Source organism: Stegodyphus dumicola, chromosome 2, assembly GCF_044657685.1.
Source record: "Stegodyphus dumicola isolate Sdum_Otavi_A_Nest chromosome 2, ASM4465768v1".
In the NCBI taxonomy this organism is placed as follows: Eukaryota; Metazoa; Arthropoda; class Arachnida; order Araneae; family Eresidae; genus Stegodyphus; species Stegodyphus dumicola.
In genome coordinates, this window is record NC_140769.1 from 189,309,233 (window position 1) to 189,334,838 (window position 25,606).

The following is a 25,606-nucleotide window of genomic DNA, read 5'->3' on the forward strand; positions in this document are numbered from 1 at the left end:
ATGTCAACATTCACATAGTCGCTTGGTGTATGTCCGCTTGGTGTATTTCCAAATACTCTTATTTCTGACTTACACCGGTGACTGTCGCCATTCACCATGTACTAGTGGTAAATGTTGAACACATAAGAATATTATATTTCCTTCTCCGTAATGCATTCGCGAAAAAACGCACTTGAGACTCAGAATAAGAATTTAAGAATATAAGAACTTTAAACACACAGTACATTCAAAATGAGAAAGGAAAATAATAGAAGTTATAAACTTACCAAATTATGTGATTCAAATCTTATTTATTGCAACAACTTAAACTATTATGACACTTTCAATTGAACAAGAGGCCCTTGCTTTTACAACTGCATTTATTTGTGGAACACTTCCTTTTGGAATGGCGGCGTGTACATATACTCCTCTCTTTTCGACCTACACCAGAGCATATCTGTGATTGTCGACATACACCGGTGAGGGTCCGAATGTACAAGAATGTAAAGAAATATTCCATCTTTCACCGACGTATTTGGTGAATGTTGACATTCTCCGGTGAAAGTCGACATTCTCCAATTTCGGTCTTTCACGGTAACATATATATTTCAATTATCAGGATCTGTTATCTGGAAATGATTCGTAGTTATGAAGGTTTAAAAATACTGTATTAAAATTACACCAATGACTATATTTTTTATAAATAATTTTACTATTAGTATAATTAATATTATACGTTTTCTACGCCCCTTTTTATATATTTTGAAGAATTTGTGTCTTAAAACAGAATTTTCGTGACATGTGTACGTACGGAAAGAATAACGGACTCTTTTCTTTCCACAAAGGACTCTCTTACGGGTTGTAAAATGGATTTAAAATAAATTTAGAAGACATATTTTTCGTGACATCTGTACCTACGTGAGTACCTATGCATGTATTTCGCATAACAGAAAAATGATTAGCCATAGAATACTGAAACGTTTTATATGTGACTGCTATGACATCTAGTTGTGCACTTCTTTTTTTTTTGCTGCGATAGAAGGCACCAAACATATATATGTATATTACAACCTTACTTATAATTGTATATATACGAGTATATAAATATCCATCCAGATACCCGTCTCGGTGAGCTTAGTTTTTTATTCTGATATGTTGGTAACTTGGGCATCTTTTTCTCTAAAATAATTGAGTTATGCTATTCTTATGTTCCGGTTAAGGTTTAGTTAATTTGCATGCAATAATTTTAGAATTATCAATAGCTTAAAAGTTGAAGTGTCGTTAGGCCTAATGGGGCAACTGTTTGTTTATATGTGATGCTCTTAGTAGTATAGTGAATTAAGTCAGCTGGTGCATCATTCTAAGTGGTTTTCTGCCTAGTGGGACCAAAAGCAAATATTTAATTTTGTGCACTAAAACTTTTACTTTTCTGCTCGTTGGCTGAATTGCTTATTTTTGCGTACAAACTCTAATTTTAATTGCAAAATTTTTTTAACTGTTTTTAATTATACTTGGTGGTTTAGGTTTTCTGTATTTTCCAATTTTTTAATGAAGATGTTTTGAGTTTTTATATATTTTTGCCTTGCCGCGAAGTGAGAACTGAATTGAGTAAATGTCTAATGAAATTCCAGAAATTTATGTCTGATGATATTCCAGAAAATAAGTTTAAATGAAATGCAGGAAGAAATGCGCATAATTTAATTGGCTGTACAAGAAAGTCATATGGTGTCCACATCAGACATTCATAATTATTTGTGACATTCACAAGAATAAGACACAAAAATAAAGAGCGGCGTTTAAGAAAATAAATTAATGTCGCAAAACGCAAATTAGCATAAAATTCATGTCAGATGCATAAATAGCTGCGTTTTAAATTATATTTGAAAAGTTTTTGATAATTTTAATTAAAAATGTATCTATTTCCTTTCTACAGATTTTACTGATTCAAAAAGACAATACAGAAGGAGGAAAAACAATGCTTCGTTCCGGTAGTCTCTGGAAAACTACCAGGTTTTTCTGCTTGCATTTTTTATTATTTCATAATCATTTAACTTTATAAAAACTGTGTAAGGTTTATCCTAAGTTTTTAACAGCTATCTTTAGTTAATGCTAATTTCCTGTCCCTTCTAATTTCAGCATACAATTTACTGCCCGACCGAGTGTGTTAAAATCGCGGTTAATGCAAATGAAGGAAGAGCGGTACTAAGTCGAAGTTCCACTAACTTCGCTCGAGAGCCAGAGAATCTTTTTTTTTTTTTTTTACTTATTACGTGCTCCGCACTTAGGCACTACACGGAAAGAGAGGGATGCCCCGTGGAGGTCTTTTTAAGGGAAACTGGCTCGTATCCACGTTACACATGCAGAAAACCACGAATACAGCCAGCCCATTCGCCGGGATTCGAACCCCGAACCGAACTACCAGTGTTCAGCGGCTTTTACCGCTCGGCTGCTGGTGGGCTGAGCCGGAGAATCTGACTAGCACGTTTACCTTTTAGCTGCACACTTTGTAAGCTATTATTACGCTCGGTCGCATTTCAGGCCCTTATTAGCTTCGTCGTTTAGTTAACATTTAGGACCAACTCCTTTAGAATTTTCACAGCTTCGGCTAAATCGTTTTTAGTTAAGCATTAGTTAAGTTTGATTTCTTTGTACTCTTGAGTTCAAGCCCAAATGGAGGCTTATCTGTACACTCTAAGGCAGGAGCCGTCTGTAAGAACTTATTTTGAGAAATAAAGGGTAATTAACCCTTCTTGAGTTTACGTTTTCGTTTCCTGAGGTAAAGCAATTATTCGCTTACCAGTTCTCGAGGTTCCACACACATAACTTAAGAGAAGAGGTTGAAACCCTATAACTGATTAGCTCTTACTGGAGCAAGATGTCTGAAGTGTAATGCGTTTTAAAATTTTGTGTGACATACAGAATTTCAGTAGCTATGCTATATATTTTTGACAATTATTTATAAATATAATTAATTTATTTTACAGAAGCTGTCACCAATGATTGAATTAAAATGGTATTTATTTTGTTACACATTTATTTGTAATTCGAGATATACTGTTACAAGACTATTTGAAATTAATAGTAATAGTTTTCATTTCCTATAATAAAAAATACAATTCTTTTAAAAAGTGCTTATAATTTTAAGCTTTTCCAAATGAATTTATTCCTTTTATTGTAGACAGGCAAATTATACTGTGTTATGTTTTAAAAAACGTGTGTTATGTATCCTTGTAAAATGCGATGCTGTAATTAAATAAGTAAAGATAGCAAAGTTTTATATTAACAAATGTTAGCAGAACAAAGCGAAAAATTTTATAATGGCTTTAAGCTGATACCTTATATTTGGATATCACATGCTTCGTTTCATTTATCCTTCCTTAGCAACAGTATTAATCACGTCTTCTGTCTAATAGTTGTTCAACTTTCTGCATAAATTAATTATTTTTATTTATTTTTCAATGCCATTTGCATTGTCCTCATTGAGAAAGTTATAGGAGAACTTCTAGCATTTCGGACTACGTGAGCTAGGAAATGTTATTCATTTAAGGCTTACAGCTTTGTAAGGGTCCATGACCATAGCCGCATTTCAGACACCCCCATTTTTTTTAAAGTTCATCAGAACCACTAACAGTTAGAAATCTTAGCTTAGAAAAAGAATGATTTTTCTTTTTCTTTTACCATCTACGTATATAGTATGCAGGAAAATAACTCGGAAGGAATATAATTAAACACTTTAATCACATCTCGATTACGCACTTTAAGGAGCCAAACAGCGTTTTTTAAGAAGTGTAATTGACAGCATTTCAGTAAATAGCTCCAATCTGTCTGGCAAGTGATGTTGAAGACCTTTCAGCTCCTCGGTATAAAATGAAATCTGATGCATTTATATAATGATATTAACATCCCGAGTCATGCCAATAGGTAAGGGTAACCTTGGAATAGATAATATTTCTAATGTACTTTCGCATTTTACCATTATATGTACATTTCTTTATAATATTTAAATTTTAGGCCTTTCACATTTTTATCCTCAGGTAACTGTCCCACTCACTCTAACTTCGACACGACAATGAGAACGAACAACTTAAATCAATTCTTACAATTCCATTAATTCTAAGAAGTAGCTGCCAAGCTTAAATATAGTAAATGTGCAAATAAGTGTAAATATTTTCTACTGGAAAAGTAGAGGTACACAAGCAATAGCGCATACAGATAATCTTATTCAAGGCTACACAGTCGTGTCTTTCAAGGAGGTTAAATACTTTGTTTTGCTTGCATTAATGAAAGTTATGTTTTACCCATCCCATGTTTTTGAAGTCCTGAAGTAATAATTATACAAAAAATTCAAGTAACATCCACTACAAAGATGAAATATCCCAGTTATATGAAACTCTTGATGCTATGTAAGCTTAAGAGGACAACGCGCAGAATTCCTCTGTCCATGGTATAAAGCAAACAGAATAAAGTTTTCTATAGCCAAGGTATCAAAAGGAGGTAAATAGAGCTTGCTTTCAAAATGAGACTCTTTTTTACACAGGAAAGTTTTTTTTCTACACACTGCAATGAGAAAATAAACTTTGCGTCACTATTCTATGCCTGGTACAATATCCTTTGTAAGGAAGATTTAGTCACAGGAATTTATAGATGAATGGATGCCAATAAACCTACTGAGTGGAGTTTACACAGAGGAGATCTTGGACAATGATAGAATTCATGAAAAAGTTCTCGAATAAGAATGTTACATACTCACCTATAGGTCTGGGCATGACGGACCGGGGGGACGGGATTGAAGGCGGAGGTCCCGTTGGGGGCGGGGGAGTACAGCGAATTCCTTTCGCTAAAGGTAAAGTACCTCCTTGCTGAAAAGAACGTTGAGGCTTCGGCGGGGGACACACACCTAAAAGGAAAATTCTGATCTTACAAAGTAAAATGATTGGAAAGAAAACTATAAAGGATTGTAAAATACATATCCATTATTGTATTTGTTGGGGAGCATTTGAGACGAAACAGGATTTTTTAAGTTAATTGAATTTTAAGTTAATTGCCAGAAGCTACTTGAAAATGTTTTGCATTATATTGTTTAAGACAAAATTACTTTTGTACCAATTAATGAACACTGTAGAATAGTGGTAGTATTATCCGTGATGGGGCGAATAATAATTTACAAAAATTGATGAAGCTGGTGGCTGGGCAACTGATGCTTTCATAATGCTGCTAACCTAGATAATTCTCAAGGATATTTTCCTTTTATTACTTTATAATTGAATAGAAATGTGTTAATTAATTAAATATATTAATACTAATTGTAAAAACATGTAAAAATACAAATATACGTTATTGAAGTTATTGAGAATAATTTAGATATTTAATAAATATATTTCTTACAGAGCAATTCTTCACATACAATAATATATTTAAATTAATAATTTTCAATGGAATAGTTTTTATTATTTAATTCCTCGACAAATCTTAAAAAAAAATAGGAAGAAAAATCAAATCAAGCTGTACCTGGAGGTATCAAAATTTCCTTAGGACGCCGCTCTGGGCTAGGAGGACCTGATGGGGCATATGTTAAATGCGTTCCCCAAGGTAGTGTTTGAGCATAGGCTAGCAAGAGAAATATACATCGTTAAGTACAAACAAATGCATTGTTTTATAAAATAAAATAAAAAAAAACTTAGACAAGTATTGTTAAAAAATGCATTACATTGTTAAATAAAATGAAAAGTAGCCTTAGATACTTGTTAATAAGCTTCATAAGTCTTCACTGAAAATATAAAAAAACTCACTGAAAGTCGCTCCCTGAATAGAAATTGAATAGATAAAAAATATTCTTAAATATTGCTAAGAATAAAGAAAATATTTTAGGCATATTGCAGGAGATGTAATATGTAATCAATGACTAATATTAAAAACCGTGAAAAAATTATCAAAAGAATAGAAAAGAAAAATCTGTGGTCTCAACAAGCAAATGCAAATTTTGCATTCTAGTAATTAAAACATAAATTAAAGAGAAAGCTTTAAATCTTTTTTGAAATTTAAGTTATCAGCATGTTTATTTCTTATTTTCTTTTAATAAGGATGTACGAAAGAAACATGTTGCAGTGATAGTTAAGGATTACTGAACAGCAAATTTTCTTTTTTTTTTTTTTTTCGTGTATTTAAATTTATAACAGCAAAATGACTTTTGAGACACTGAGTTTGTGTTTAAAAATTTCGAAAAATATTTTCTAATGACATTGAAGTTCAGAATTGCCAGCTGAAGTAGTAAAGCATGCAATTCTACAATTCTAACTTTAATATTTTGCTTACGGAAAATAGTTAAACTTGTGAGGATAAAAGATACACGAGTGAAATGCATTTTAGAAGGACTTTTCAAAAGGCATTTTATTTTTTTAAATTTGTCTTTGTAAAGAATGATTCTAAAGTACCTGGCAAAAATGTACAGAGGACTGAAATATGCAGATTTTGTATTGGCATGCGTATGCGGAGAGGGCGCATGCAAGTGCTGGCACATAGGGAAGTTATGAACGAAAGGTAAGCAAGAAAGAAAGGTAAAGTCAGAAGAAACAACTATTTTAATCATTCAGCGTTTTAAAATAGGTGCTTGAAAGTGGGACCTTCAACAGAAATACGTGAAAGATTCGGTGTTGTATAATTCTCAATTAATATGTTCAAATACTTCCCGATTCTGTAGCTGTCTACTCAGGAATCCTTCTCTGTACATTCTTCGAGTTGCTACCACATTTCCGTTCGAAAATCACAGACAAAATTCATATAATTCATATCGGCTAGCTCTACATTCGTGTGGTGATGAATACCGTTCGATATACACACTGGCAATGATGATTTACGCCGACGGTCCTTTTTCATTTACCAGTTCGTTCTCTTTCACCTCCGCTTAACATTTCCACATAGTCATGTTATTACAAAATCTGCCTATTCAGTCCTCTTTACCTGCTTTAAAGTTTTTCAGATAGTTTAAAATTACCATATTTAATACTAAAATTTCATTTCTTCAGTTCACTTTCCTACCCTGCGTCGTTTTTATTACACCCTCTTGTTCAAGAAATACGAAATAAGTTAATGAAGACAGTTAGGCGTGATTTGAATACTGAGTGACTGGAGTTGAATAATTCTGATCTTAATGATTGCGTTTTGTCTCGTTCATGTCTTGCACAGACGGCACTCTGTTGCAAAATACTATTTTAAACTAGTGTTGAAAATTATGATAGACAATAATTTGTTTACCAAATACAAACTCCTCATGCACTTTAAATGTACAACACGGGGCTTATGAAAGTAAGCTAATTAAAACATTAAACATTATATCAATTAATAAAACAAATATAAATGCAGAGCAGCAGTATAGATTTCACAAAAACAGATAAGTTCTCTGGCCAAATCACACCTAACATTTTTAAATCGTTCTTCAGGTATTATATAGGGCCATCAAAAGCGGGGCAGGAAAAATTTAAATATTCCACTTCTTGAGGTACTTTCACCGAACAATGACATAGAAAACTTTATCTTAAATTTAAAAGAAACAGGTTAACTTAGTAATCTACAATGACTAGATAAACACTGAGATAGAATAGAAGAGAAACACGCCAATGTGATAATCAAAATCCCAATAACAACTTTGTATTTCGTGTACATTTATTAAAACACTCAGTCGATTTAGAGGGCAGCTACAGGTCCCTCCTCATCAGAAGAACGAAATTACTAGAAAGAACGAATTACATTCTAGTAATTTCGTTAGTAATTTCGTTCTCCTGATGAGGAGGGATCTGTAGCTGCCCTCGAAATTCATTGAGTATTTTAATAAATGTACGCGAAATACAAGGTTGCTATTGCGATTTTGATTAAAAACTGAGATACTTTAAAATTTGCAAAAAACAAAGACGTGGAAGGTAGTCTATGGTTAACAGAAGGAAAGGATGGATGGATGGTGTGATTAAATGGCGCAACAACCTAATGCGGCCAAACGTATGGTCATAAACGGAAGGAAAGATTTTTTGATGTGAGCAGCATTACAAGATGAAATATATTCTTCATTCGACTTAGATGAAAGCTTCTTATAATAAATTCTTATAATAAACAGATTTCAAATAACTCTTCGGAATGCTTATCTAATGTCGATGTGTAAATTTAAAGCACTTTTATCTAAGCAATCAGCTGTTATATCTCCACAAATTGAGTGGTGACCACGAGCAAAACGGATACCGATTTTCCTGTTTTTAATGAACTGACAGCTAAGAAATTTCGTTGAGCAGTTTGTCGCTACTCGTAATGCTAATCAAAAGGTGGAAAGAAGGAAGCGAATAAGAATATATAAGGTACCTTGAGGATGCAGTCCAATTATCCTTCATCAACTTGATGACAAAATAAATGCAGGAAAGTTCTGCTTGAAAAAAATGCATTGATTTCTAATACTTTTAAAACAGCAAACTTCAGACTAGCATTCAAAAGAACAAACAATCGCTGAATCACTTATTATGTTAGGTTTTAGAAAAGAATGCTTTGCTCTCTTTACATATTGAATGAAAGTAGAACTAAGCAAATAAGATGATACACTAAACCCCATCAATATCTGAAAAACAGAACAGTTATTTAATTATGAATCCTAAGTAATCACGTCATTATCACTGGTATACATTATATTTAACTTTAAGAAATACTGAAATAATTTTTTTAATAACACTCTGAATTAATTAATAACACACAGAAATAATTTTTTATTAAAAACTTATAGCATTAATGTTAACCAAGAAACAGATAATTTGCAAGTATTTCTAATAACATTTGAACGCATCCTTTGTATTCCTACTTCATAATAAAGGGTATAAATGGCTAATTAAATAATTTATAAAAAAGAGGAATTTCAGCACTTACGGAAAGAACTTGGGTGATACAGTTTAATTGACTTAAGCGTATCAGAATAAAACTATTTTACGTGAAAATTTTAACTTACCAATTGGTGGTTTAGGCCGATCCGGTGGTGAATATGGGCCGGGGGGTAGCGTTTGTGTTGCTAGGGGGCAGAAGGCATTGAGTCCGGCTCCATAATAACCGACTCCCCCCTGAGAAATAAATAAAAAAACTAAATTTTAATAAAATGGCATCAATTACAAGAACAGTACAAGTAAAAATAAGAACATAAATTTTGCCTCAGTACGATTAATATGTAATTTATCAATAAAAAAAAGTGATTTTTAATAGATCAATACATAGCTAATTCGATAGAGACTTTATGAAATGGGAAATACATTTTCTCGTACGGCAGTTTGATGTATCATATTTTAGTCTAATACCTTAAAGTTATTTACAGTTAATTCCAGTTTGCGGTTTTATACTGCTACTATCACATGTTTTTAATCTCGTCAAAAGTTCCAAATTAAAATATAAAAAAATTGTTGCCGTTAATAAAGAAATAATTTTTATACTAAAAATTAAAAGTGAAATTTAATTACCATAGTAGTATGTGAACTATTTTCAGCACTGCCAGAATAATTTGTTAATTTTGTGGAATAGTCGTTCTACTAGTAATAATTCTGGCAGTTAGGTCGCTATTCAATATCTTTTTTTGCTCGTTTTGGACTTCATTCAATAGAGTTTACAAAAAATACAACGAGTCACAACATACAACGAGTTAGATTTGTAAATCTTTTTCTTAGTATTTGGTTACAGGATTTACACTATATACATAACGTGAACGTTTGACTCACGCGACCATGGGTCACACGACGTGATGTGACCATTATGCATGGCATCTTCCGCATAGTGGAAGAGACGGTATAGTGTTTTTCCTATCTGGGCTTTGATGTCTACAGGGAGAGTACCTTGCATATACTTGTAACGTGGCCTTAGAGGTTGTTCTGTAGGCCGGGGTTATTTTGATTAGAGCAATGAGTTTAATTTGTTTTAATTTCTGGTATACTCTGACGGTGTTAGTCATCCAAACTGAATAACCATAAAGTATTATGAGCTCAATAGCTCGCAAGTAAAGCTCTGAATAGTTTACCTTTTAGGTCCCATTTATGGTCAACTATTCTATTTAGCTTATTGACTATGCTCTTGGTTCTTTCCCGAACGCTGGCTAAATAGCTGTTAGCTTTTTCACCCAAGATGAAACCTAGGTATTTGATAGTATCCTGTCTCAGGGGCACTCCTTGCAATCTGATGCGGGGAGAGGTTGGCTTAGATCTTGTGCCCTTTGGGAAACATAATATGTATAACTTGTGTTTTTGTTATACTAAACTTTAATTTGCATTTATCACTCGATATCGTCAGTTTTTCTAGTGCTTTAGTCTCCTTTCGTTCTATAATAGTGCGGTTACCATAATTTATTATTGGTATAAAATCATCGGTGTAAGCCCGGATTAAGGCTTCATCCTAGAAGTCTGTCCTGAGGGCAGCGTCAGCTATGACATTTCAGAGTATTGGCGCTGTTGTGAGGCACCTTTTATATCTTTTGTTATGTGGTTTGCGTCTTTTTTAGAAGTTATTTTCCGTTTCTCCAGGTAGCTGTTTATGATGTTGAAAAAATTCCTTGGACATTTGAAGTCCATCAGTCTGGCTTTGAGAGCGAGCCAGCATAGTTGATTGAAGGCTGACGCTATATCAAGAAATATTGTGCACGTTTCTAATCATTTGCTTCTGTTATCAAGTCTTTTGGACACTGTCTAAAACACCTACTACTATTATTGTTATACGCCAGAGAACAGGGGCTACGTTGCCTTGCAATCTAGCAAACTGCCTTACACAGATTAAAGCCTCTGCCTCCGGAAGCTATCTACTACCCGCTCCACTACAATCGGGGTGGGTGGCAGGTCAGACGGCAATTACTAAATCTTAAAAAAAAAGAGATACATGAGGAAACAAGGCCAATTTCACAAATAACTTCCTAAATAGCTATATAGGACGTAGAGATTTAATTCTAAAAACTTCTGAATGCATCTTACTGTAAGATAGCGGAATTAAGTTAGATTTACAGAAGACCATAAACAATGTTCCTATTAATCATTACTATTAATTTCTTTAACTTATTAATATTTGAATACTGTTGTTGCAATTTAAACCAAGAGTACCAATTAGTTACATGAGACTGATGCATCTACCGTGCACTTTCCTGTGTTAAACCCATACTGGGCCACGCTGAGAAGCTGTTTACTTTCTAGGAAGTGGATGAGTCTCGAGGTCTAAGGCCTTCGTCTAAGACCTTGCCTCCTGCTGAGAAGAGGCAGATCGGCTTATATGAACGTGGGCGTATTTTGTCCTTTCCCTCTTTGTGGGAAAGGACCAGTTCCGCTTTTCATGTTTCTGGAAAACAGATCTAAGCATGTGTTGAAAAGTGTCACCCATGTTATCACTATTTACTATTCTTAACTCTTCTGCGACATCTATGGTTCGGTTATCTATACGTGGAGCCTGGTTTCTTTGTAAGTATTAGACTTCTTAAATCTGGATGGGAGAAGGGGCGTCATTTTCTGTGTATGGTGGTGTGCTTGAGTAGGTCCGCAGGGTTATTTGCTATTTCGTGTCTTTAGAAGGGTCATCTTGTGGAAAGTGGTGATTCTTTAATTATGTCCTTTACCGAGTAGTCAATAATTTCTTTAATTATGTCCTCTACCGAGTTTGTGGTAGTGCCGTCTGCTTTGGTCACAGTGCTTAACTGTAATGGACCAAGGCTTTTTCCTTTTACGTTATATTTTGTAACGCAATCTGGAACACTTTCTCTCTTCTCATGTTGTTTTCTGCCAGAGTTTTCTTAGTGCTGTGACTCTGTGTCCCATTTCAGCGAACTCACTAGTCCACCATGGGCGGTTGGTGGCTTCTCTGTGTAGTTCTCTTTTTAGTATTGTTGTTGTAGAGTCATTGCAGCTCTTCGGTTGTTTTTCGAATGTGGCTATCTATATTCTTTTGAGTGATTAGATTGATATTATCTGCATACATTTGAACAGTTTCCATGTTTGTAGCTTAACTAATCAGTATCTGTTATTGATATTTTAGCCCTCGCCTTTTCTTTCGCATGGAAAATTAGTGATCTCGTAAATGATGTTATTGTGGTGGCTGCCGTTTTCTCCGTCGGTGACCTGCGAATTTTGTAATGGTACTTGCACTTCGAAATAGGGTTAAATCTACCCAGGAGTTCCTCCGTACTCTAGCGAAAGTGAGAATATCGCTCCTGTCGCATATTATGAGATTTGCTGAGCAGTTCACACACCATATTCCTACAAAATAATTCCTCAAATGTTCACTAACAAATGCTTTAATTTCAAAACGTAAAATAATCTACGGAAATCTATAGAGACACTAGGTGTTTCTTGAAGCGAAGGGAAAAAATGTGCAGTTCCTGACTGGGACTCGAACCCTGGACCTCTCCTCGAATGCGCATGGACTATACTTCTAATTACAGCACGAATGTATGCGGTAAGGAGGGAGAAAATGACCTTACATACATTAGTTTCTAGGTTCTAGGTTCGAGTCCCGGCGAGGGCATTGCTCATTTTTCATGTCTTCTGCCTCGAAATAACCGATTGTCTCTGCAACCTTAAACCTTAACTTAGTCGCCCTTTAAAAATGGGAATTTTTAAAGGGCGACTAAGGATTAGGGGAACCAATTGCCAAACCCTGGTTGCGACGAATTATTGTACCCCACCGTTTTTAGTTCGAGCGCCACCGTAGTGTTATTTTTTGTTTTTGAAGTAGGAGACATGAAAAATGAAATGTGCATTTCTCTCACCGAGACTCGAACCTTGGATCTACCCAATACGCGTCGAGTATGCTTCCAATTACACAACGAAGGCATGCGGAAAGGAAGCAGAAAATACCTGATAAAACAAATATTTTCTTAAGACACAATAACACGCCGAATAAATACTAATTCAGAAGTCAAACAACAAAACTCAGCGTTATATTTACAAAATTTTCAATTGTGAATTTTTTGTAAATATAACGTTGATTTTTGTTGTTTGACTTCTGAATGAAATATTTTCTTGTCTCTTTCGTGTCTCTTTCCGGATTATCTTCACTGAAATCAATATTTCAACATCTGCTTACTTTAAAAAGTTTCTTCCATTCTGGCAATTTTTTTCCATCAATGTTTCTGGTCTTATGGAGTTCGTTAACGACGATGGTCTTCCAGAACACTGCTGTGGGTATTATAAATATATCCACCTGCTTTAAATTTAATTCTGACTTCAGCAATGGTAAGTGATTCAGATGAATCTGCTTGAAATTCTGTCGTAAACTGCCATTTATTCAGTTGCATTTTAGAATCAACGACCTTATAAGGTATTTCTCCCGCCTTCTTAGCATGCTTTCGAGGTGTAATGGTCAGCACGTTCGGCGCGTATTCGAGAGGTTCCAGGTTCGAGTCCCGGCGAGGGCATTGCTCATTTTTCATGTCTTCTGCCTCGAAATAACCGATTGTTTCTGCAACCTTAAACCTTAACTTACCTTAAAACTCCATTAATTTTAAATCATTTGAACTTAATATGAAAGAAAAGTAAGTGAATCATCAACTATTATTATGAGCCATGCATTTGAGTTATGCATTTTTCGGTTGCCCTCTATCTTAGAAACCATATCTGAAGTAAATATCATCGATTCTAGTACATAAAACGTGTTTGAAAGGATTAAAATGTTTGGAAATACTTTTATTGAATTGCTTTTCACGAAATCCATTGAATACCTTCATCTTAATTTCATTAAAGATAGGCATAATTAGACGGTTTCACCAGAACTTCGTTGAATAAAAAGGTTCGTCATTCAAAAATTGCGCGCATTCAAATGAATACCGCTTTGATTTCAGATATCAGATTTCTAGTTTCAATCACATAAACTGTGTATTGCTATAATAGATTACTTTTATTCATTTTTAGATTCACATTACGAAGCACAAACATTTTAATGGTTATTCCTACTTATTTAAATAAACTGAATGCGAATTACTGTTGAATCTTTGAGCTGATATATTTCAGTGTGGCATAACATATTCTCCAGTAATTTTCTCCAGAATTTTATCAATCAGTTTTTGTTTTATTGCTGTATTCGCTAGTTATATTATATGCAAAAATAAATGGTACTCTTCTGTTAGTAGGAGCGGATTCAGAAATGTATGCATGAATGCACATATGTATGTAAATATGTATGTTCGTATATGTCTATGGGTATACACACACATACATATGTATATACACGCATACATCCATACGCACATGCATACATACATTTCTGATTCCCGTCCCGATAATAGAAGAGTACCTATTCAGGAAATGACTTACATGCATACCAGTTATAAAAAAACAGCTGCAGTTATAAAAATCGCTGCAAAGAAAATATACCAGTTATAAAAATCGCTGCAAGGAAAATGCTGAAACTAGTATTGTAATTTTAAACGTTATTGATATATAAATATTTTGTAATTTGCTTAAAATCGCCATGTATATTTATTTATACTATCCATTACTGAAAATATTTCCCCTATTTTAATTGAAAAACGTGCTATCCGAAACGGCTTTACCGTTTTTGGTTCAGAAAAACCTCGATTACCATGTACAAATATATTTGTAACATATACAGAAAGAATAAATAAGAAAAGACTGAAATACTGAAACAAGAAGAGACTGATAGTATCATTGGTGGAAATCGTAGTCATTCAGCTATTAAGACTATAGAGTTATTAGGTTATTTTGAAGCAGGAGACCTAAAAAATGAGCAATGCCCTCACAGAGACTCGAACCTGGAACCTGAACCTGGCCCTCCCTGAGACTCGAACCTGGAGAATCGAACCTGGGACCACTCGGCGCGTATTCGAGAGGTCTAGGTTCGAGTTTCACCGTCACACCTGGAAGGAGGGAGTAAATACTTTATAAGAGAGTCCCACGTTTAAGTAATAAAAATATAGAAACTTCAGTATTTTGAAGAAAAGTTTTTCATCCCCCCCCAGATCCATAATTTAAAAGTTGTAAATACATAAAGTAATCCAGCCCGCTGTGACTAAGACGAAGTCAGAACAAAAGAATTTAGTTATCATGTAAACATTTGTCAGCTGTCGAAAGATACAAAATTCGAGCTCTGTTCGATTTAAAAAGGGGGCCAAATATATTTTATGAATTTCATAAAATAGAAGTACATGCATATATATTGATTTATTCAAATTTTACAAGATAGTTATCTTTGGACAAAAACATAACGATCACAATTATTACAAAAATATTGGTACAAATTTTATATACAAAACTGCTTTTGCATTCACGTAAAGTGACTCCCTAACTTTTATACTCGAGAGACACCACTATCCACCACTCACAAAGAGACGTGAAGTAATTCCGAAACAATAACATGCTTCCGTTAAAATTGCACTTGCTATCTTTCTGTATCTCGTCTGTACCTGTACAAGCGAAATACAAGCACATAAAAACGACGGCGCCTTCTTTCACTGCGACGTTCGCTGCGCGTCCATGGAAAGAAATAAATGTAAAAAAATAACAAACCCCGGATACTCCAGTCTTTTTCTTTGGTGATTCTGTTCCACGAAAGACAATGTAAAAGAGTTTTCCAAGGATTGTGGATATGCGTGTATAGGTGATTGTGTATTTCGAAGTTCGCTGGATCTTGTTTTTCGTTGCACTGCTGGTCACGCATCGTTCGTCCAAATTGCATACTTGCAAGCGGAAAAAATTAGAAGTAGAAACATATTGCACAATAAAAGGAAAAAAGTTTGCATAAATATATTCCTCATGTAATACTTTTTTTCACGTTTTAATACAAAATTTTACGAAACTAAATTCTGCCAACTGTTCTGTTTTAAACGCTGGTATAAATTTTCAAGTATGATGTTTAAATAGATTATGTGAAATTTCCCAGACACATTATTTATATAGCTTGTTAAATATTTAGGTTTTCCCTTCCCTTCATTCAAAACGCGAAACATAAATTTTTTCTTATACCAGAATTCTGAAAAATTAAAAATGTTCAGAAAGAATTTTCATTTCAGAACAGATGATGTATGGTCAGCAAATGCATATCATCATTTCGGTGTCCGCCGATAACATCGCGGCAAAAACATCACGGACGAAAATGTCGCGGAGAAAACAACGCAAGACGAAAACGTCGTGCTACAAAACATCGTGGGAAAAAACATTGCAAAGAGAAAACATCGCAGTTCTAAAACATCGTGGCACAAAATATCGACGTCAAAAATAAAGCGGTTCGAAAATTTCGCAGGTTAAAAATATCGTCGTCGAAAATATCGTGGTAAAAAATAAAGTATCTACAAATCATCGCATTACGATAACATCGTAGACATGCTTTTTCAGGTTTTAATAATTCTAAATGGATATTCCCATAATGATTTGTGAGCGCAAGATGTAAAGAAGGATAATTTTTACTTTCACAATTTTTTATTAACTAATAAATTTTTGCTGAAAAAGTAAGAAGGAAACTTAAGCATAGAAAATTAAATGCAACTTATAGATTATACTTTTCATGAAAAATTACCAGTAGAAACTTTATAAAAAATGATTTATTAATGGGCTTTGTTAGTTAACTATGTCGCTTTAAAATTTATTAAGTGCTATAAGTTGCATTAATTTTCTATGTTTAAGTTTCCTTCTTATTTTCTCAGCAATAATTTATTAGTTAATAAAAATATGAAAGTAAAAATTATCCTTCTTTCTATCTTGCGTTCACAAATCATTATGGGAATATCCATTTATATTTTCTAAAGCCTGAAAAAAGCATGCCTGCGATGTTATCGTGATGCGATGATTTGTAGATACTTAATTTTTTATCACGATATTTTCGACGACGATGTTTTTAAACAGCGAAGTTTTTGAACCGCTTTATTTTCGACGGCGATGTTTTGTACCACGATGTTTTAGAACTGCGATGTTTTATCTTTGCGATGTTTTCTCCCACGATGATTTGTAGTACAACGTTTTCGCCTTGCGTTGTTTTCTCCTAGACGTTTTCGTCCGCGATGTTTTTGCCGCGATGTTTTCGGCTGTAACCATCATTTCACACACCACTGTATTTTGAGGTTTTATATTTTTAGACTTCATTTAGTGTTTCACTTCCAGTGCTACAGATAATTCTCACCGAAACTATCTGCAGCAAATCATTTCCCTCCAACCAGAAATTGACAAAAATATTTGCACAAATTTCAGGCACAGATTTTATGGCATTTTGAAGTTTCCATGAATTTCACACAAATATTTGTACAACACAGACTTTTGCAAAACTATTAAGTTACAATTTAAGTATGCGTAATAATTTAAATATCGATCATTGTTTTCATATGAGTCAAGATATCGATTGATTTTTAAATTAAATGTCATTTTAAAATAGAACATTGACTAGATAAAATTTTAACTTAACAGATGGAAATTTATACCCAAGGAATCATTATGGTTAAGAAGGAAAAATTAAACATTAAAACTTGAAGCCTACTATCATAACACTATTCTACTACTTATAACACTATTTAAATTACGTTAATAAAGGAGTTCATCTTTTGCAAATTATCGTTGCCCTCTTGGTCATTTATTTAATATTTTATTTCCTAATATTATATGAAAAACTTTTTCAGACTATAAAACCTTCAAACTGCAGAAATTAGGTTTTCCCCAGATTTATAAAAAGCTTCATATTCATCAACTTTCCACATCCATTTTTTAGTCAACGTTAATTTGTAATATTACAATGACGTTTCAAACGACAAACTAACATAATAATATTTAGTTTGATATCGAAATCGTTCGTTTGTTTGATTATATATATATCATTAATATATTACATTTGAAGGAGTCCATAAAACATTAGGCTAATGAAAAATTTTAAGCGATAAATACCGCCAAAAGGGGATCGAAACTCCTGCGGAGTAAGAGATTAAAAGTTCATATAATCCATTGAACTAATCTGCAGTGTTTGATGCTTCTGGTAATAATAGAAGATGTAGTTCTGCTTATTTTTGTGTATGGTGTAGAGCCTTGGAGTTCCAAGTCGGCGAACCTGCAGCAAATCAGGAAAAATTAACTACCATTCAGAGACTTTGCAGCTGGCTCTGACTAGATGTTCTAAAACATTCCAGAATACAGAAGACAAATTCACTTTTAAGCTGCTCATTTAATATTTTACGTATTCTTTATTTTTCTTACATATTTCTCCGCTTCAAGAAGAAAAAGGTGTACCGACAGAGAAGCCTCTTTATAGAAAAAGTGTTAAAGCACTAACAAATGAAAAAAACATAAATCATAAAATTTTGGGGCCCACCAGCGGCTGAGCGGTAAAGTCGCTGAACACTGGTAGTTCGGTCTGAGGTTCGAATCCCGCAAACGGGCTGGCTGCATGAGCGTTTTCGTGGTTTTCCCCATGTGTAACGTGTATACGAGCCAGTTTCCTTTAGAAAGTCCTCCACGAAGGCATCCCTTCTCTTAGGCAGATAGCCCTCAAGGCTTTGCCATAATCCAACACACACACATAAAATTTTGATCCTGTAAAGTATAATTTATAAATATCAATTTTTTAAAAATAAATTTTAAGTTTTAGAATCCTACTGAATTTCTCAGCATTTCAGTCCAAAAGTCTTTTTGTTTGAGAGTTCACATAACCATAATTTTCAGGGAAGGTTCTTGTTATCACAGAATATCACAAAATAAATCTTTTACATAATCATTATTTATAATTAAATGTAAATGCACATAAATATTTATGATACTAATTTCCATACTGAGAAATTACATTTTAACACCATAAATACAATAAGAGTAACAGTTTCAGAAATTATGGTTTCCCCGTTATTATCTTTTCATTTACAATTCCTGATTTTACCAAACTGGAAGGCTTGACAATACTTCTAAACAAACATATCCATCAATAGGGCTATCCCCTTAAGCTAACCAGTGTGTTTTCTGCACTGTTGCCCCAGGGTTTCTAGGCAAGGAACGGAGGCCTTGAAAAGACCTCCGTTCCTTGCATAAGGTAACTAACCTTTGAGAACTGTACTAATACATCCCACAATAAAAAAAGTCTAATATAAAAAATTACATACACTCATAAAATGAGAACCTCCAACATTATGTTATATGAAGAGGGTAAAAGGAACAACTGTACAGGGTAATTAGAGGCCTCTGTTTTAGGAACCAGTACACCCTCATCATAATTCATATTTAACATACAATCACCCATAAATTTTAACATGCATTTACCATAATTTCATATTACTTATCTGTACTAATTTCACTTATTTTTTATATCTACTTCATTTTTAGAATAATTATAAAATTCGTATTCAAAATTTTCAACAAAATTTCAAAAATATAAAAAATTATCTTAATAGCCTTCCCTAAAAATAATTAAAAATGTAAGAATTCTTTATGTACTTTACAAAATTTTTAGAATTCAAATTTCTAATATCATTAAATTACATTTTTTCATATCACAGGGTTACATTTTTACTGTTTATTAAGAAAAAATATCAGTTCTCTATGGAGATTTAATTACGCAAAAGCAGAAGGAAATTGGGGGCGAAGGCAGATTTTTTATTTTAGCAAACATGTTGCGGCGACAATCAAGTTGGCAGATTAATTGTGCCTATTCCAAGAGAATTTACATTTTAGATAAATTTGCAGTAAGAAAGAGCAGACAGACTGCAGCGCGGTCAGGCCAAAGCATGGAAAGCAAGTGCGTAATGTTCAGGATGAAATCTTAAGTCAGACTGAGTTAGTTTTGGTTTTCAAAGCATTTTGATTGGACAGTTAATATTGCTGTAAAATTATTATTGGCTGCTTGAGTTTTAGTTCAATTTACATTCGAAATGACGCAGTGCAAATAGAGGTTGCTATTTTTAGAATACAGAAAGGAAATTCACTTTTAAGCTGCTCATTTAATCTTTTTCGTATTCTTTATTTTTCTTACATACATATGTCATGATTTTAAAATGAGACTGAGAAGACCGCAGTGGCTTGAAGGTGGCTTAGTGGGAAAGCATAATGACGCCTTTAACACAACGGATCTTGAAGAATCACAAATCTATTTTTTACGTATATCAAATCATCCTTTTTCAGACAAGATGTTTTCTATTTATATTTGAATACAATTAAATTCCATTTTGAAGAACGACGTCATCTTAAGCAAGTAAGAGGCAGCAGCACGGATGAAAAGCATCTTGCCAGCAGCAGAGCTTGTGCGGAAAAGGGAAGAGTGTCATAGTACTTCAGAGGAAGAAGGGTGGGATTCAGAAAAGTTTTGGTTTACAATTAATTTGATTGGACAAGAGGTATTTGCATTAAAATGTTACGTAACATAGATATATATATATATATGTAAGATAAACAATATGTGAATTAAAATTATAATTTAAAGTAACGGTAAAAGTTTAATTCTCCCTCTCTGTCTAAAAATTGTTATAACGTCTCTGAATTGCGTCACTTCTAGATCATTCCTTTCTGCATGGCCTGCGCAGCGCTGATGACGTAATAATTGGAAACAAACTTTTTAACTCGAACTAAAACTTTTCTCTTCGTGTGCTTCCATCTTGTATAACTACGCACTTCAGCTTCGCTCTCTTTTCTGATAGGATGTAATTTCGCTATCTTGTTTGCTATCGCAATAATATCAAAAATGTAAATGTTCTGTGAATAGGCACGCCTAGAGCGCCAAGTGATTGTGGCCACAAAAGTCAAATGTAAATAAAAATGGTATTCAAACTGCCTCGACTGCCAAGTTTTTTAGATATTACGAACTCAACATATTAGCATACTATGCAATCAGAATTCTTCCTCTTCAGTATGCATCGATGATCTATCTTATCTGGGCATTACGCATCAACAGTGCTCTGTCTTTTCCTTGCTATTGTTTCATATATGCAGGGTGTCCCGTAAATGTTGAGACAAACTTCTGAGGGAGGTAGGGCACATCATAAGGATTAAGAACTGCATAGGAACCCACGCCCAGAAACGTCATCGTTCGCCACCAGGTGGTTCTGTACAGCATAGTGCTAGTGGAAAGTGAGGATTGCCTCAGTCGAGCGGCAGGGTACCATACGAAGAGTATGGAACGCTATACGAAACGGCAGCTTGCAAATATGCACTTAGTGTATGGAATAGCTGAGGGTAACCGACAAACCGCTGCACGCATTTATCGGGAACGTTTCTCCCACAGACATCAACCATACAACAATTTGTTTGCATGTCTGCATCAAAATTTTTGAGACTACGGGTAATTAAGAAGTAGACTCATTTTAGACCGGATGTTCGTAGCGATTTGAACATATCATTCCCGCATCGATGGATTGGGCGTGGTGGACTAGTTCAATGGCCCCACGCTCACCGGATGGATCGAGCCTTGATTTCTTTTTGTGGGAAGACATCAAAAGTGTCGTGTATCACGATCCTGTTGTGTCTGAAATGGATTTCATGGTAAGACTCCCCTGCACAGCTGCTACAATTAAAGAAACTCCCGGGGCATTTGAGCATGTCTTGCAATAAATGGTCCGTCGGTATCAGGCATGTCTTATGTTTGATGGTGCAAACTTTGAGCATCTGTTGTAACATTTAAGCTATGTTGTAACATATGTATTCATGCCCAATAAATGTTTCAAATTAATCACTTTTGTTTCTTTCCCATCTTCTACCTCTGCTACCACTTACCCCTGACATTTACGGGCATGGGTTCCTATCCAATTCTGAATCCTTATGATGTGCCCGACCTCTCTCAGAAGTTTGTCGTAACATTTACGGGACACCCTTGTATATATATATATATATATATATATATATACACATACCATATATATATATATATAGTCATAAATTGTTTGGTTTTTTTTCTGCCGCTTGCAGCCATAAACAACCATGGTATCATAAAGTTTCGTTGAATTGATTGAAAGGGAATTACGAAAGGAGAGGATCGAAATACTGGTCAAGGAATTGAGCAACGCAGAGAAGATGAACGATGTTCAGGCATTCAAAAGAACTGCAATTACAAAAACGAAAGATTATTGGTTTGAATGTTGGAGAGAAAGATGAAATGCATATGATAAGAAAAAAAAAATTACTCCGATCATAATAAAATAAAAAAGAATAGACCATGTTTTAACGATATAGATTGTTCCTGGACGTTTCCCAGTGCGTTTAAAAATACTATTTCACTTACAAGAGAGCCTTTCTATGAACGGTAATGCTGAAGTCATTGCAGAACGTAATATTGAGAACTTGAGTAATTACGTAATTAGGAGTAAATTAAGATCACATAAGTAATTTTAAGGACACAAAGATGGAGATCAATTTTGCTAAAGAATTAATGTTATTAACAATAGTGTCACGTTGGGGATTTTAATTTTATTATTTTATTTTTATGAGTAAATAGTAATTTTAATTGTAATAAACTCATTTAAATGAGTTTATATAATGTATAAAGTCACTTTTAATTTGAACATGTGTTGTTTAAAAAATATATATATATATATATATATATATCAACAAAATCTAAAATCAACAAAATTACAATATATATATATATATATATATATATATATATTGTAATTTTGTTGATTTTAGAAAAATAACTAGATGATCTTAACGTGTGTTTTAGATTGTTCGTCGTTTTCTTTTGTTTTCCTTATTTATTTATTAAAACTAAATTTATTTATTTATTTTTCATATTTCTGTCTCTTTCCTTTCGCAATGTTGCCTCGTACCAGTCACACATATGGTTACAGCCGAAAGCATCGCGGACGAAAACGTCGCGGAGAAAACAAGGCAACGCGAAAACGTCGTGGAGCAAAACATCGTGGGAGAAAATAAAGCAAAGAGAAAACATCGCAGTTCTAAAACATCGTGGTACAAAATATCGTCGTCGAAAATAAAGCGGTTAAAAAATTTCGCAGTTTAAAAACATCATGGTACAAAATATTGTTGTCGAAAACAAAGCGGTTTAAAAATTTCGCAGTTTAAAAACATCGTCGTCGAAAATATCGTGGTAAAAAATAAAGTACCTATAAATCATCGCATGATGATAACATCGCAGACATGCGTTTTTTATCCTTTATTATTTGTAAATGGATATTCGTAAAATGATTTGTGAGGGCAAGATGAAAAGAAGGATAAATTTTACTTTCATATTTTTATTAACTAATAAATATTTTCTGAAAATGTAAAATGGAAACTTAAGCATAGAAAATTAATGTAACTTATAGCAGCGGTTATAACAAAAAACTGGTACAGCTAATTCATTCGTGCTCGACGTTCGCTCCAGGACGAATTCCGTGAAGGTCGTCCAAAATCGGTTGTTGTGGCAGAAAATATCGATGCTGTTCATGAACTGATAAAGCAATATTGTTATATGACATACCGTGAGATTGAGGCATCTTTGGGCATTAGTATGACACGCATCAATAAGATACATATTATATGGACCGTAAAAAAGATTTGTTCTCGTTGGATCCCGTATAATCTGACAAACCCTCAAAAGACGACTCACGTCGATTGGTGGAAGAACGTTTTGCAAAAATACATCGAAGTTGCATCAAAGGCTGTGTATAACATCGACACAGGTGGCAAATCATGGATCTATTCAGATGAGCCAGAAACAAAACAGCAGTCGACTGTATGGGTCTTTCAAGCCGAGCCAAATCCAACAGAAGTTGTTCGCGGAAGAGGCACATCGAAGTAAATGGTTATTTACTATACATCGAAGTAAATGGTTATCGAAGTAAATGGTTATTTACTATACGTCGAAGTAAATGGTTATCGAAGTAAATGTTTATTTACTTCGATACAATACTAAATAAATACATCGAAGTAAATAAACATTTACTTCGATGTATTTATTTAGTATTGCTGGTCATTGCCTTTTTATTTAGTATTGCTGGTCACGTGGCGATAGCAGCATTAGAGCAACACAAAACGGTCGATTCTGAATGGTGCACGATCATTTGTTTGCTAGAAGTCATCGGAGAAATTCAAGAAAAGCAGAAGAAGAGTCGAATGATTCTTCCTCACGACAATATGAGCTCAAACAAAGGAATTTTTGACGCGCTAAAATAGCGAATTGATGGGTCATCCGCCATACAGCCCTGATTTGGTACCCAATGACTTTTTTCATTCCCGCACATCAAAATAAATTACGTGGTCAGCTATTTGCGACATCCGAAGACGCGGTTGATGCATTCAAAACGCATGTTTTGGAGTTATCTCAATCGGAGTTGGAAAAGTTCTATGAAAATTGATTCAAACGCATGGAAAAGTGTATTGATCTTTATGGAGAATGTTTCGAAAAACAATAAACATTTGTTTTGTTTTATTTTTAGGCCAGAAATATATATAGCAACCCTCGTATAGTTTCTCATATAATTTAGTTTTGCAGTAAATTGTTAATCTTTCAGTCCTAGTCTGGAATTCTGTCTTATAGAAATAATATGAAGCTTTGAAACATTAGGTTACTGCAACTGCAAATGAAAGACGCAGAGACCGGATGAAACCCCTGTTTTCACTCTAATGATTTTATTACACGGTTATTTGAACAGCATTTTGACAAGTCTTTAGTTTTCAGAATTTTGTCTAGTTACGATACAGCTAAAAGAACACGGGGCGCTGGTAAATGGACATATGAATGGAAGGTAGAGATGACTAGATTTACCAATAAGAATTAAAATATGAAAAACAAAGTTTTCCATTTGTTCACGTCAAGGTGAACAGATAACCTTTCGGGCTTTCAATTGAACGTTTTTTCCTCGTTCCAGTGTTGTCATATCGAATGTACTAAGGGCCAGGACACAAATTAAGCGTATAAGTTCGTTTATTAATTTTTTTGTTTAAATAGTATTTTGAATAAAGGTGCTGATTTACATCAATGTGAGAAATGAAATCTTTTAGTTTATAATTATAAATCGCAGTAAACATTCATTACTGCGTCATTTACATTTTAAAACTAAATAAGATTGTACATTGCGAACGTATTCCTAAGCAGCGAGCATATTACTATTCCATAATTGAATGTGTAATAATGATCTTAGAAATTCTTTTATTAATTTACTCATTGACGTGATTGTGTATGAAAATAAAAAACATTCTTTATTCCAAAAGGTCTGCGCTGAAAATTTATTTTAAGGAAACAAAACGTAGCGAAAAAGTTGCTTAATTTTTCTTTCACATTTAGATGAGTAAATTCAGTCTATTGTTATCATGGTTATGTCGTTTATCGTTGTTTGCACTTTTATTGCTGTTACGGTTATGTGAAGATAAAATATTCGATTTACTTCTCAATATTCAAGCATTTTATTTTAACTTATAGAGGAAACGCAGTTTTCTTTAACAGATTTCAGTACTCAAGCATTTCAAAGCCATTTCCAGTGTCTCATAAGAGTGATCAACAGTTTCACTTTTAGGGTGGAAAATTAATGTCGCAAAAGTGACAGCGCCCTTAGTTTGCCAAATAAAAGCAAATCAGATATTCCTAAATATTTTTAAAAGTTTTCGCTCACTATTACTAGTTTTTGAAAATATGTTTGAATTTTTTGACATGGATTCAAGTCAATTTTTTATTATTTCGATCCTATACTTCTTTGTTCATCTTACGTTGTTAATTTTTATTGTTATTTTAAAGAAATGATTTTTATAAA

The 25,606-nt window shown here is 33.8% G+C and overlaps 1 protein-coding gene across 8 annotated transcripts in view; it reads right to left on the bottom strand.

Moving 5' to 3' along the window:
- The window catches only part of LOC118191457 (coiled-coil domain-containing protein AGAP005037-like), a 769,544-nt gene that overhangs the window by 132,410 nt on the left and 611,528 nt on the right, over window positions 1-25,606 (bottom strand). For all 8 annotated transcript variants that reach the window (XM_085811562.1, XM_085811561.1, XM_085811564.1 and 5 more), the window contains 3 exons: window positions 8,954-9,062; window positions 5,488-5,586; window positions 4,730-4,876 (listed from right to left, as the gene is read on the bottom strand). In XM_085811562.1, the coding sequence (XP_085667688.1) occupies window positions 4,730-4,876; window positions 5,488-5,586; window positions 8,954-9,062 (355 nt within the window). The remainder of the gene's footprint in view (window positions 1-4,729; window positions 4,877-5,487; window positions 5,587-8,953; window positions 9,063-25,606) is intronic.